The 13,740-nt window shown below is 39.7% G+C and overlaps 1 protein-coding gene across 5 annotated transcripts; it reads right to left on the bottom strand.

Moving 5' to 3' along the window:
• Positions 1-676: 676 nt before the first annotated feature.
• LOC121749728 lies at positions 677-9,724 on the bottom strand. 5 transcript variants are annotated; one of them, XM_042144339.1, is made up of 10 exons: positions 9,518-9,724; positions 7,442-7,543; positions 7,134-7,334; positions 4,495-7,004; positions 4,290-4,423; positions 2,379-4,214; positions 2,161-2,209; positions 1,818-2,062; positions 1,611-1,709; positions 677-1,268 (listed from the first exon to the last, which is right to left on the bottom strand). In XM_042144339.1, the coding sequence occupies exons 3-10, from the start codon at positions 7,321-7,323 to the stop codon at positions 1,040-1,042; spliced, it is 5,292 nt and encodes a 1,763-aa protein (XP_042000273.1). In that variant the 5' UTR covers positions 7,324-7,334; positions 7,442-7,543; positions 9,518-9,724; the 3' UTR covers positions 677-1,039. The 5 variants fall into 5 exon arrangements, with proteins under 5 accessions (XP_042000273.1, XP_042000272.1, XP_042000275.1 ...); XM_042144338.1 differs by having other exon boundaries at positions 7,134-7,347; XM_042144341.1 differs by lacking the exon at positions 9,518-9,724 and adding an exon at positions 8,690-9,491 and having other exon boundaries at positions 7,134-7,347.
• Between the last annotated feature and the right edge of the window lie 4,016 nt (positions 9,725-13,740).

Genomic DNA, 13,740 nt, shown 5'->3' on the forward strand with positions numbered 1-13,740 from the left:
ATACTAGTAGATCACATGTTTCAACTTCCCTAACATTGTATAGCCCATAAATGAAGAAAACCAATCTTCTCAGAAAGGAGATCATTAAACAACTAAAGAAACAAGATACGGACTGATATCCAGTAACTAACAAAGCCACCATGAACAGCTTAAACCTTCTTTAATACTACTAAGGAACTGGAATTTGAGGTATTTGAAGCCAATTTTTTTAAGGTTTCATTTAGAGCTATAGCTTGAATCAAGCAGATGCAAGGAGTGCCATGATAGTTTATATATTACCAGATATGGAAAACATTCCAGATAGCTACTCCTGGCATATCAATAGAAAATCATTTTGTCCCTTATACTCCCTCAGTCCTACTGCAGTTGACTCATATTCATTTTTTGGTTGACTCATATTCATTTTTTGGTTGACCCACCATAGTTGAGTCATTTCCATTTTTGGCAAAAAACAACACATTTAATCTCTCTTGCTATATTTTCTTTTCGCTTATACACTTTATACTTTCTCCATTTAACTTACTAAACAACACTTTCTTAAATCTCGAGCCCAAAAAAAATATCTCAACTACAGTGGGACAGAGGGAGTAGAAGATAACACTGAGACAAACAAACCAATAGAACCTACTTTGCAAAGATTGAGGCTCCAAGTCAACAAACCTTGGATTGGTCCTAATTTGCAGTGAAAAAAAGGGATTTCATAAATCAAATGCCTAGAAAGGAAAAGAAGAATACATACTGAACATACATAATAAAATAATTCTCTTCCTAAGTGTCATATATCCATTTGCATTTACCCCCGTCTAGGCAAAAATGATGGGCAATCCCAATTTTTTTCCATTTCATAGAGCGGTACATGAACTGAACCTTGCATTTCTCAATAATGACATAAATGCCTAATTGAAAAGACCAACACATTTGAGGAGACTTCTTGTCCATCCTCCTGCAATTCGCCATTTAACTGTCCTTGGTGAAAGTGCCAGTCAATAAAGTACTGGACACAATTCACATCAGCAGACAAAAAATAAATCAATAATCATTATAGTGAGAGACACTGTACCCAGTCGGGAAGACTTTTAGGCATGGGCACAGCAGTTATATATCTCTGTGCACAAGGTTTTTGAGTAGCTGCTGTCGCATCAGTGGATATCACTGCATTATCATTCTGCCCCCGACCATGAAACTTAGCAAATCGATTGATGACAGAAAACTTCTCTAAATCTTGGCATTCCAATCTCAAATCCAATATTGAAGCACTCTTGTCCAGCCTGAAAAACACAATAAGCATATATGCACCAAAGAGAAAGGTCAATATGATCGCTAGTTCGCTACATCGGACAAAAGCACAAGAAATGAAACGCAATCACACATTACCAGCAAAACGAACTAATGAAAAGGAGATTCTAAATTTCTTTTGTAGAATGATAGCCAATTAATTGTAGGTTTAGAACAATCTAACACATGCGAGAATATGAATCAATAATATTATTCACCAAAACACAAGTCATCATCCAGTATATGTAACACTAACCAGATGAAATCACAGAAACCTGACATGATATGCAAGGAAAAAGTAAACAAGAAGAAACCAGACAAGAGACATGATTAACCTCAATAAATCATTTTCTAGCTTCCCAGCTTTTCCTGATAGATCTTCAATGACTTTCGCAAAACATGGATCGCCGTTAAGTTTTCCCTTAGCAGCATGTCTAGAAAAAACATAAGTGAAATGTATATTCACAATTTATCGAAAAACTAATTGATAAAAAAACAATTTGACATGGTTGAATAAATCCAGGGAGGGAGGAAGATCTTACATGTTCATGTCATGACGGGGCGAATCCAAATTACAAGAGGTAGATAGCGCACTGCATGCATCTCCAAGTGCTACCCTAGATACGGCATAAGCCAAACTTTCATATTCGGAAATAGCATCAGCAGATAAAATTGTTGCTGGCGGAGGACAAAATAATTGCTGCATAAGCTGTGTTGTCAAAATAAGCCTTCTCTTTGACCTAAGCAATGGAGGTCCATCTTCAATCAGGTCGATATCATCTTCAACCTGTGATCAGAGATGAAGGTAAATAGTCTGGTTGAGGTTGACACAGTGTCACAGTCTGTATAGTTATAATAAGGGCATTATTAGCAATCCCATAATACCTTTTCAGTAAGATGATTTGCTGCTCTACTCCAGTTTGCTTCTACCAAACTGCATGTAGTAATATTTCATGAATATTAACAAGCACGATTTTGCAGCAAAACCACATAGAATACTAAATCCATACAGCATATATGTGTCTTCACATATTCCTTTAAAAGAGATTCAGTAATGACTAATGTGGAAACCAGAGAAAAACATACTGATGCATGATGATTACCTGAGAATTGAAGGACTTTGTGAACAATGTGTTATCTCTTTATACCATGAAAGAAGTTCAGAAGTAGCAGTCTTACGCTTCTTGGGTCTCAAAATCACCTGATGCTGATCAGAAACATTCATCTTCATTGATGGAGGAGAAAATAAGGGCTCATTTGCTTTGACTGTGGGAGCAGAACTCTTAAGAGCGCCACCGACATATGCCTCAACAGGAGTAGCAACAGTTTTATCTTCTAAATAAGATGTACCCATGGAAGACATTCCAGGAGAAAATGGAAGTTCTTCCGGTCTAGAGGACATGACATGGCGCATATTTTGCATAGGCAATAATGGCCCACTTTTCAAGGATCCATACTGGTTGAACCACGATGGTGCCATCTGGGGGCTAACCGCATGATGCTCAACTCTAACAGCAGAAGCATCAGCAGGAGGTTTGCTAGTACAATCATGCAGAGCAGTCATCATAGCAACATCCTCTGGGGCAGCATTTCTGTGAGGTGAAGTGTTCCTCAGTACAATATCAGATGGTGTAGAAAAGGTCACTACCCTAGAATCTTCAGGAGGAATTCCACTACTTGAACCCAATGCGTTCCTAAAATTTTCCTTATTTTGCTTCTCCGTTACCAAATGTGATTGAAGAATATCATGAACATTTTCCGGTCCTTTTAATCTCTTTGAAAACCTAATGCTTGGATCACTCTCGGCATTCTTCAGGTCCCTCATTTGGTTTTGTAAGGCAAAATTTTCATTAGAAAAGCTATTAGGTTTCAGAGATCGGCCAAAGTTTTCAATGTCCTTTTGTGTTGAAGCAGAGTTAGCTGGACAATCATCCAAGTGACTCTTAATAGAAGATGCAGTTCCCGAAGGCAATTCTATTTTCGAGGCAGAGACTAACTCTCCAGAGTTCTCCCTCAACCTTTGCATGTGCCCGTCAACATGCATTGCAGTAGACTTCATACAAATATGCCCCCCTTTACCAACATCAAGATCACCTCGACAACTAGATTCCAATATATTGGGCTGGGGTGGCTCATTAAAATTTGTTGGATACTGAGCCGCAGAAGTATTTTGAGGCGCAGGACCATTAGACCACATGTTATTCAAGACCTTGCTTGAAGACCCTTGTCGAGAAAAGCTTGACATTGCAAAATACGGAGAACCGCGCATTTGATCCCTGGATGATGCAGTTCCAGCTGGACCTATCTCTTGTACATCATAAGGGCCGCTTTGCTGAGTACAGCCCCCAGGCGAAGGAAGACTATTTTTCTGATGGTTGCCAGAGGTATCAGGTAGAACAGTCTCTGCAGAACCTCTTTCCATTGAGTGTGAAGCACAATAGCTGAATGATGAGTCAATGTGCTGATTCATAGCTGGTTTTGTGCTTGGCCTTGTTGCTTGTTTATTCTGAAGTTGACTTTGCATATATGGAGTGTCAGAAGTAAATGCTGAATGATAGTTCCCTGGCCCCTTACTGACAGAGTTATCATTCCCTGGATTTCTTGGACCTGCAGACGCATGGTTTTCATATTCCACCTGAGATTTTTCATTTGGGGACTGCCTAGATTGCAATGAAGATGACAAGTGCATGCTTTTCTCTGCCATTCCTATGCCAACAAGACTGGTACATGCTGCATTTGCCATGCTTTGAGCTTTCTGGGAGGGTGATGAAAGATCTGAAATTTGCAATAGTTGAGATGGAGGACCAAGTTGCAATCCAAAACTTTTAGAGAAAGAAGATTGGCTGCGCTGAAGGTGACCGGCAGACCCATCAGAGTTTTCTGCTTCAGGTGGTTGAGATGATACATCCACCTTGTGAAGAAGCTCCAGCATGTTTTGGCTAGATTGGATAGAAAAAAATTAGAATGTACTGACAACAAGTAAACTCTATTAAGATAAAGAAAACTTGAATTACCTGGGTGATGTAACCTTTTTAGTGCTTGAATCAAATGATTGACTAAAAAGAGTAGATGTCCCAGCTGCATAACCAGTGAAGCTACCACCACAAGGCTCTTTATCATGGTGTTTACTGTCTTTTGGAATTTCACCCTGTAAGTAAAACAATACTTAGTTTTTGTCTAGTAATGAGATATTACCTTTTCTAAAGAATTTATTGCAACCTGACCAAACAGATTTAACTGGCCAGGATGGGCATTCTGCAGGGTAGTGGCCTGCGCTTGGGTAGGCTGCTTAAGGTCATGGGTAGGCCCCACATCATCATCCAGATTTCCCATGGGATGATACTGAAATTTGCGAGGAGCAGAACCTTTTTTAGCAAGCTGATTGCTTGACTTTTGCTTCCCAGAGGATAGAGACCTTGAATCGATTGCATCAACTGCTCCACTTTCCCTGAGGCCACCTGAAGCATGATTAGATAAGTTTGAGGGATGACTGTCATTAGAATTTTCCTTCATGGCACAGTTCTCCCTATCATTATTTATCATTTCACCATGATCGGGGCTCTTCCATGACCCTTGATTCTGATAATTACCCAGATCAATCATTCTCCCTAAGCTTTCACCCCCTTGGGATTTTGTTGAAGGAGAGGCATGCTTCCACTGATTGAGTAAATGGTTATTCTGAGCAAATGGATTAGCTCCATCACCAGCTACCGTATTGCATGAGTTTGCTACTGAATATGCAGCACTGTGAAAACCCAAATTTCCTTTGGAATTATTTGCTTGGTGATTTCCAGTCATAGATCTTACGGAGCCAAATTCAACAGCACTAGTTAAGGGACTGGATTTCCATAAAGAATCTCCATCCATCATTTGACCCTGCATTGCCCTCACTTGGTTGTTCTGATTTTGAGATACTTTCTCAGCATTATGACTATTCAATGATCTATCACCAGCAGGTGGTACAGCTGCCAGAGTATTCCATCCATTTGATTGTGGTTTAGTTTCTCCCTGGCCAGGAGGCCAATCTGCAAAAACTTTCGTTCCATTTCTCTCAGCACCCACAGCTTTTTCCAAGGCATTTCCACGTATATCAGTCTCACCTGTTAATTGATTTTGGACTTGGCTGCGATTTAGCCACTTGCTAGTTCCCAGAACAGACTGCCCAAACCTTTGAGAAACATCAGTTGGCACCGCCTCACTAGGAGTGTGCCCAAGTTGATTCAATCCCATAGGTCTGAGAGGGTCAGAAGAGCGAATGGATTCAGTGCCTTTTGCTGAAGGTATTCGAACACTGTCACTGTGCAACGGTGATTCTTTGACATTTCCATTATGAATTAAGGGGGACTGAGTTGCTGAAGAACCATCCGTATTGTGATAATTCAGACTACTCCATTCCTCCTGAGGCCCTATATCAGCACTAGAAGTTTCAGCCACCGCAGACTGCATGAGAGCACTCCAGCTACCACTGTTAAGGGATGGAATCCCATTTGATATTCCACTACTACTATCGAATAAATTACCTGCTTCTCCATTTATACTTGGGAGCTTACCAAATGCAGACCATATATTATCATCCGAACCATACAAGATCTTTTCTTCAGTAGGATCAAGGGTAACTTCATTCTGAGGTGAAGATACTTGCATTGGATATCTTTCTTGTGAGGTTTCCGATACAGTACACAGCTCCTGTCTCCTCGCATGGTCCTGATGTGTTGCATTATTCTGCAATGAGTTCACTTGCTGGTGGAATCCTATATCCATTAAGCCAGTATTCAGTGCCAGACTAGAACCATGTTCATTAGTTTTATTTTGAAAGTTTTGTCGAGATATGGAAGTCCCCTCAGTAAGTCTATCAGGAAAAAAATTGTGTTGATTACTGTGCAGAGAATTGCCAGATGTTGGCATTTGAGCCATTGGCGGTCTCTCTGTCACCATCGGAGAGTATTGGTTCACACCCAAACCCCTTGAATTGGATACTGGAACTCCGTAAAGGGATTGATCAGCCTGTAGATTCACCATGTCTATTAATTGGTGCGTCTGTCCAAGATTTGGTAGAAAAGTAAAGCCACTAGGGGATCCTTGCATGGCAGCAGAACCACAACCAAGCCAGTTTGTCCCAGGCTCAGTAGTCCAAGGATTACGTAATGCATCAGAATTTGGAGTACCATGAAACATAGGGGACTGGCTTCCAGATGCCTGTTTGACAACCTGAGGAACCTGATGATTAGGATTTTGAGGCCGTGAGTCCAGCTGTTGAAGTTGCTGCTGTCTTTGAAGCTCTTCCATTTTCCTGATCATGAGTTGCTGCTGCAGTTGGTGCATGTCATTGAGGCCAGATTGCTGCCGCTGTAATGCCTGCAGCAGGCTTGCTTGCTGATGGTTCATCTGCTGCTGACCACCAAATAGATCAAAACTTACTGAAGAGACAGATGATCCTGATCTATCTGAAGCCTTTGGTAGTTGCTCGCGGCCACTAATTCTCTGCAATTCATGCACTGGCAAGCCTCTTGAGGCTAATATATTATTTTGATCAGAATATGCATCCAATTCCCGGAAGTTTGCTTCATTCTGCCTACCTTGGGAATATTGATTTCCATACATATGGCCGTTGGAATATTGCTGCTCATTTAGGGACTGACTTCTAGAGAAATCAGGCCTTGGATTTGATTGTGAAAAATTCAATCCATGAGCTGCATGAACAGGGTAGCTAGACTGCCCTCTATCTATTTCTGCTCAAAATATCAAAAGAGAAATTTAGATGAGTACACTGGCAATGTGTGTATGCCAAACTAGAAATGGAAAAAACCTAGAGAACATATCCAGCTAGACATTGAAATATTGAATCAGAGAAGTAATACCTGGGTTTTGCACAGAGTAACTTTTAGTGCTTGAATTCACCACACCAACAGGTCTTGGGCTGCCAACCCAAAAATTGTTGTTAGGCACTGGCCAGTTTCCTTCCAAACCATGTGTTTGATGTTGCCCCTGTGATGAATTGTCTTGTGCAAAGAAATTGTGGACCCTATCTCCAAGTTCGTTGCCAGGCATAGATGGTTAGCCTAAAATTTTCAGCTGTCGGATATGATAAGTTTTAAATCTTGAATAAAGAATAAACTACTTAGACTTGCAATCCTCTTTCTCTCTAGAATCTATAATACATTACAACCTTTGGAAACAAGAACAGGTATGTCAACATACAACTCCCCTGAAATCTAACATCAATCATGTGCCACCACCTCAAACACTGATAGCTGCCAGAATAACAACACTGCAGGGAAAAACACACACAATGTCAGCTTAATTTAAGAGACTAAATACCTGTACACACATATTTAGTTAAGGTGTGTAATATGCATGCAAGGGAGTTACAGGTGTCCACACGGTTATTTATAACTCAAGAAAAGACATGAAGAAGTCCACAGACATATATTTATATATCTCTATATTCTGCAGAAATTAGATTCTTGGCAAGGTTCGAGAGGTACTTATGCTCCCTCCTAACCTTAGGCAGAGCTTAAACCAATTCAAAGAAAGTTGTTTAAAATTCCATATAGGTGTAAAGGCAGCTTATTGATGTGAGGTAGATACAGAAAGTGGAGGTTAAAGTTAGTCCAAAGACAAATAGCAAGTGGCAAGTGCAGCCCAGAAGTACAGTCTAGCAAAGTTCAGTTCCATTTTTGGTGATCTTTCTGATTATACAGTTATGAAGCCATAATTCAAACCACCTGCTAACTTGTATTTGTAATTCATGAAAAAATAGATGTGTCCAATTTAACTTTTAACTTTTAACTTTCAACTAAGATCAGCATTCCTTTCAATGTAAACAACTTATCAATAAATCAATCAAAATAGAAGTCATACACAACAAATTATCAAATTATGAGAGTGATGTGGTAAGACCAATAACTGATCATCCTATATGGTTTAGCAGACAGACATATCAAATACTCCCTACGTCTGTGCTTAAATATCTCATTTTTCCATTTTGGTTAGTCTGCCATCACTTGTCTCATTTAACTTTTACTATATAAGGTTAGTACTTAGTAGGCCTCACTTTCCGTTAACACATTCTGCTCACATTTTATTGTAAAATCATAATATAAAGTGGGACATGCATTCCACTAGCTTTTTCCAATCACATTCATTTACATTTTTTAAAACCCGAGCCGCCAAAACACACACGCCGCCTTATGGGATATGCCTAAGTATGCACCACTGCATAATGGCTGCACATTACTTAAAAGGGAGCAGATCCCAGAACTGACATGGAATCTCATTACAGTAGCCCATCAAAGGATAGTGTATACTTCACCATGAATATTAGTTCTATAGAGTTCAAAATTATATCTCTATTTGAGAAAACCTTCTCCCCTGGACAACGCAATTATCTTTTGTAATAGAATTATATTCGGACCTTTCAATCAAAACACTTTTCCATAATGGATATAATCCATTTCAAATGGTGGTATTCAATGCTTTCAAAACCAGGCTTTGAAAACTCTATCAAGAGCTGCAGAGCACTCTTAATCACAATAGAGTACTGATCCCCTGTGAAGATTGCAGACCACTAGCTGATTCATAAATAGGAAACATTGACTTTTGATCAGCAGACTCAGCAGGATACGTGAAGAAATATTCGTAAGGACGATGTAAACATAGAATTGCATTCTACATGCAAACTATGCCTGAGGGAATTTCTCCTCGTAGGGACTGAGACAGGTTTTCTATCTCTTCATCCATATATAATAGCAGCTTCCTTACCAGAACCATAATAGCAGCACTAGATTTTCAAACCCTTACTGCCATTCACAGCATGTTTCTTACTTCACCAATTGAGGTCACAGTTCTCATGTTTCAAACCTAGCATATCTTAGTGAAAATGAGAGAGAAAGAATTGTTCAAACCACTTTTCAGTTATACATAAACCATCGCATATATCAGCAGCCCGGAGGTGAAATTTCTAGCCCAATTCGTTATAAACTACAACAAAAAACCATTTCATCTGAATAGAGCATCCTGATACTAACTAAATCTTCGTGTAGCACCACGAAACAAGCTGCCGGTCGACCTGCCCACCTTGAATTCCTAAACCCTACCCCCCAAATCGAACCATCCGCAGCAGGACTTCAAATTACACATATCCCACAAACGCACCCCTCGCCCCACCAACCTCATCCCGACGCAGATATGCACAAAACAGAATTGGATATAAAGGAAAATGCGACTGGATAAAAGAAGCTACCGAAAGAAAGGACTCGCATTAAAATCGAGATGTGTGCGACGACAGAAAATGGAGATGGGAATCGATCTTCGTATACAGATAAGCTATGGTTTAGGGTTTTGAATCGGCGAGCAGATATACGGGGAGCTCTATAGAGAGAGGAGAGTGTTTCGCAGTGAGAGGGAGAGATAAAAGTATGTGAAATTTTCAACGAATTGCGGGAGCGAAGGTTAGGCTCGGAGCGAGGCGCAGGCTCGGAAGACCCGAAGCTGTTTTTATTCGCGTCGCCGTTGGTATGGCCCACGAGAAATAAGTAGATCTTGAAAACTAGCCAATTTGCGTGACAAAATAGGCGGGATGCTAGTGAAACAGTTGCATTTTATCGGTCGGATTAATTGAATAAAAATATTTTGAAATAGTATAAATAATATTACCGAGTTCAGTTTCTAACGTTTATAATACCATAATCCAAAACTAAGACTAAATCTATCACTTAGATTTTGAAATCAGTGGATGAATTAAAGCTCACAAATTTCAATAAATAGTAGACAAAATATCAACAAAATGGTAATATCGTCATTATGTTATTATATGATAATTTTCGTGGGTGTTTTTTTATATCAATATAGTGTATTACAAATATCAATAATATGACATGAGAATATCAACACAAGTACACGAAAATATCAACACAGTTTTAGAGCATCCACAATGGTTTTCGCCCAGCCATAGCACAGCCACAAACTCCTCCTGCCACATCATCAGCACTAAAAATCCTCCTGCCACATCATCAGGACAAGCAAATAGCCCAACAATAGCCTAGTCACATCACTCAAAATTATATAAAACAAATAATTGACAATCACACAAAATACGGAATTAAATTTACGACACAGATACGGGAAAATCCAATAATTTTATTTAAATTTAAAAAAAGTACATTTAAAAAAATTACAAAATTAAAAAAAACTAACGCATTGCATTCTTCCGCGCCCACAACTCTTCAATTAAATCCTTTTGGAGTCGAATATGAGCATCCGTTTGGCGCATGTAGGCATGTGCTTGGAGGAGGTCGGCTTCATCGTGCGGGACCCCCCTTCGTACGTTGGGGGCTTGAACCGACTTCATTATCGTCGTTGGCCCAACTAGTCAGTTGTACATGTTCATCTTCGACAATCATGTTGTGCATGATAATACATGCGTACATTATATCAGCAATGAAGTCGATATGCCACAAGCGCGTTGGACCCCTAATTGCCGCCCATCGAGACTGGAGCACACCAAATGCGCGTTCCACGTCCTTGCGCGCCGACTCCTGCCGTTCCGCAAAGTAGGCCTTCCTCTCATCTGATGCGCATCTGATCGTCTTCACAAAGACGGGCCACCTAGGGTATATCCCATCCGCCAAGTAGTAGCCCATATTATGCCGGTTGCCGTTGGCAACAAAACTAATGGCCGGACCGATGCCCTGGCACTGCTCGTTGAAAAGGGACGACGAGTTGAGGACGTTGAGGTCTTTATTCGACCCGGCTATCCCAAAATACGCATGCCAAATCCATAGCCGGTAATCAGATACTGCCTCGAGGATCATCGTGGGATTCTTTCCCTTGTAGCCGGTCGTGTAGAACCCCTTCCAGGCAGCGGGACAGTTCTTCCACTCCCAATGCATACAATCTATGCTGCCTAACATACCCGGGAACCCATGCTTCTCCCCGTGCATCTGCATCAGATCCTGGCAGTCTTGGGGGGTAGGGCTTCGAATGTACTGATCACGGAAAATTTCAATCACGCCCTGACAGAAATACTTCATACATTCAAGGGCAGTCGTCTCACCGATGTGGAGGTACTCGTCCCACATGTCTGTCGCGCCTCTGTAGGCCAACTGCCTGATTGCTGCAGTGCACTTTTGAATAGGTGTGTGGCCGGGTTTGCCAGCCGCATCGTGCCTGAAGCAGAAATACAAATATCGATGCTCCAAGGCGTTAACAATACGCATAAACAGGGCTCTGCTCATCCTAAAACGGCGCCTGAAAAGGTTGGAGTTGAACCGCGACTCCTGTGCGAAGTAGTCTTCGTATAGGCGTTGATGTGCAACTACGTGATCACGATCAATCACTGTTCGGCGGTGGACAACTGGTCGTGGTCGAGGTACCGCCGGCTGCAAGGCCCTCTGCATCAGCCGATCAATCTCACGGTTCGTATAGGCCTCTAACGCTTCGTTCATTCGACGTTCGTACTCCTCAGCATCCCCACCACTACCACCACTACTACCACCAACGTTGCTCATTTCCCGTTGTTGATCTTGTACAGAAATTAAGATATAGAGAGTACTCGTTAAAACAAGTGGTACGAATGAAAATGACGTGCAACGTGCGTATATATAGTGTTTAGAAAATTAAAAAAAAAATCGCTCGCCGGTAGCTCGCCGGTCCGAAGCCTGCAATGGCGGCGAGTGCATCGGCATGCGCTCGCCGATTTTTTCTCCGAAATGGCGCTCGCCGGTTACAATGGTTCGTCGAGCGCCGGAGATCGGCTAGCCGGTCCGCTCGCCGCCATTGTGGATGCTCTTATTGATATTTTACCTACCCTATATTGAGATTTTGCCTACACTATAATGAGATTTTTATTGCATTTGTTGAAAAAATCTTTTATCAACATGTACGAAAATTGAAATATAATTTATCAAATTTCATCATCCGAACATCGTCGGAACATATGCAATTGGGATCTCGTTGGAATCCTTATAAAATTATCTTTAATTTAATATATTTTTTGCTAAAAAATAATTTAAATCAAAAGAGCTACGTAAATTTAAAGTTTTGAGATGATTTTGATTAGAGAGAATTGACATTAATACCCTTTAAATTTATTTAATAATTTTTTAATTTAAAATATAAAATATTTGGCATTATTTCAACCACTGCATCTCTTAATCTAATGCTAAGATTTAGTCTTAATTTGTGATTACTAATTAGTTAGCAATTGATCAATTTCCAACTCGTTCAAAGATATTAATCTCCTATAGTAAGTGGTTAATTAATTTTGATTAATTGTCATGGATCTACTTCAGTCTTATCAATTAAGTTGAGTTTTATTAAGACAAACAAAATCCTATCCTTTTAACTTTATATATATACATATTTATCGGCTTTAAGAACTACTAATTGCTAAAATGGTTTATATATTTATTCTTAAGACCCTCCAAGGGAAGAGGCAAAGAGAAATAACTATTATCTCTTTTATATAAAATTTCATTATCCAGTGAAAAGGGTATTTGAGAAGGTATTATACCTTTTTTTCATTTTGAAAATGTATTTTTACCTCATCTTGATACAAATGTAAAAAGTTAATCCTTACGTCCCATAAAATTTGTCACATTTTCACTTTTTACCATTTTTGGTAGTGGACCCACATTCCACTAACTTATTCACACTCATGTTTCATTATAAAACTAATACTTTAAAAGTAGGATCCATATCCTACCAATTTTTTTTGAAGGGATAAGTTGCCACGTGAGTGCAATGTTCTTTCATATTGAAAATCTCCTGTTTCTATTTTGATCATGTACTTGGTCTAACTTTGGGATCAAATTATGTTCAACTACAGCTAGGCCATCATTCTACAACTATGTAGTGACCATGTTTGTAGTAAATGTTTTGGGATTTTATGATAGTAGACTGTCCGGAATTAGTTTTTGGCGTTGTATTTTGGTATGTATCTTTTTCCCCTGTCCAGGCAATCATTGTTTAATATATGCACAGTATTGAGTTGCACAATTAGGTTTTCGGTTTTAACATATGTTAATATTTGCAGGAGGAAGACTGGCTCTTGGACAATGCATATTACTCAGATATGAAAGATGCTGGTTTTTTTGACACTGAGTGGGACTAGTGGATGTATTTTCGATGCAGATATCAAATGGCTACACTAGGTTTGTAAATAATTTCCAGTTGAAACTGCAACTTTTCAATACAATTTCGGTGCAAAACAGTGTGTATAATTGTAAATGACTGTAACAACTATAAGAATTGGGATATGTTTCTCAGCATCAACGAGTATTTTTATTTGTTATTGTTTTGATCTTGTACATGATATAAAATATCATAGTAGGATGATCTAGATATGTGGTGTAATAGTTGAGAAATATTAAAGCGTGTTGTTATGCCCTCTATCTCAAGTTTGTCCGTCTACACGAGTAATGTTGATATTGATTTAAGCATGTGACTGAAAAATGCTACTACCTT

Source organism: Salvia splendens, chromosome 9 (genome assembly GCF_004379255.2).
Source record: "Salvia splendens isolate huo1 chromosome 9, SspV2, whole genome shotgun sequence".
Classification (NCBI taxonomy): domain Eukaryota; kingdom Viridiplantae; phylum Streptophyta; class Magnoliopsida; order Lamiales; family Lamiaceae; genus Salvia; species Salvia splendens.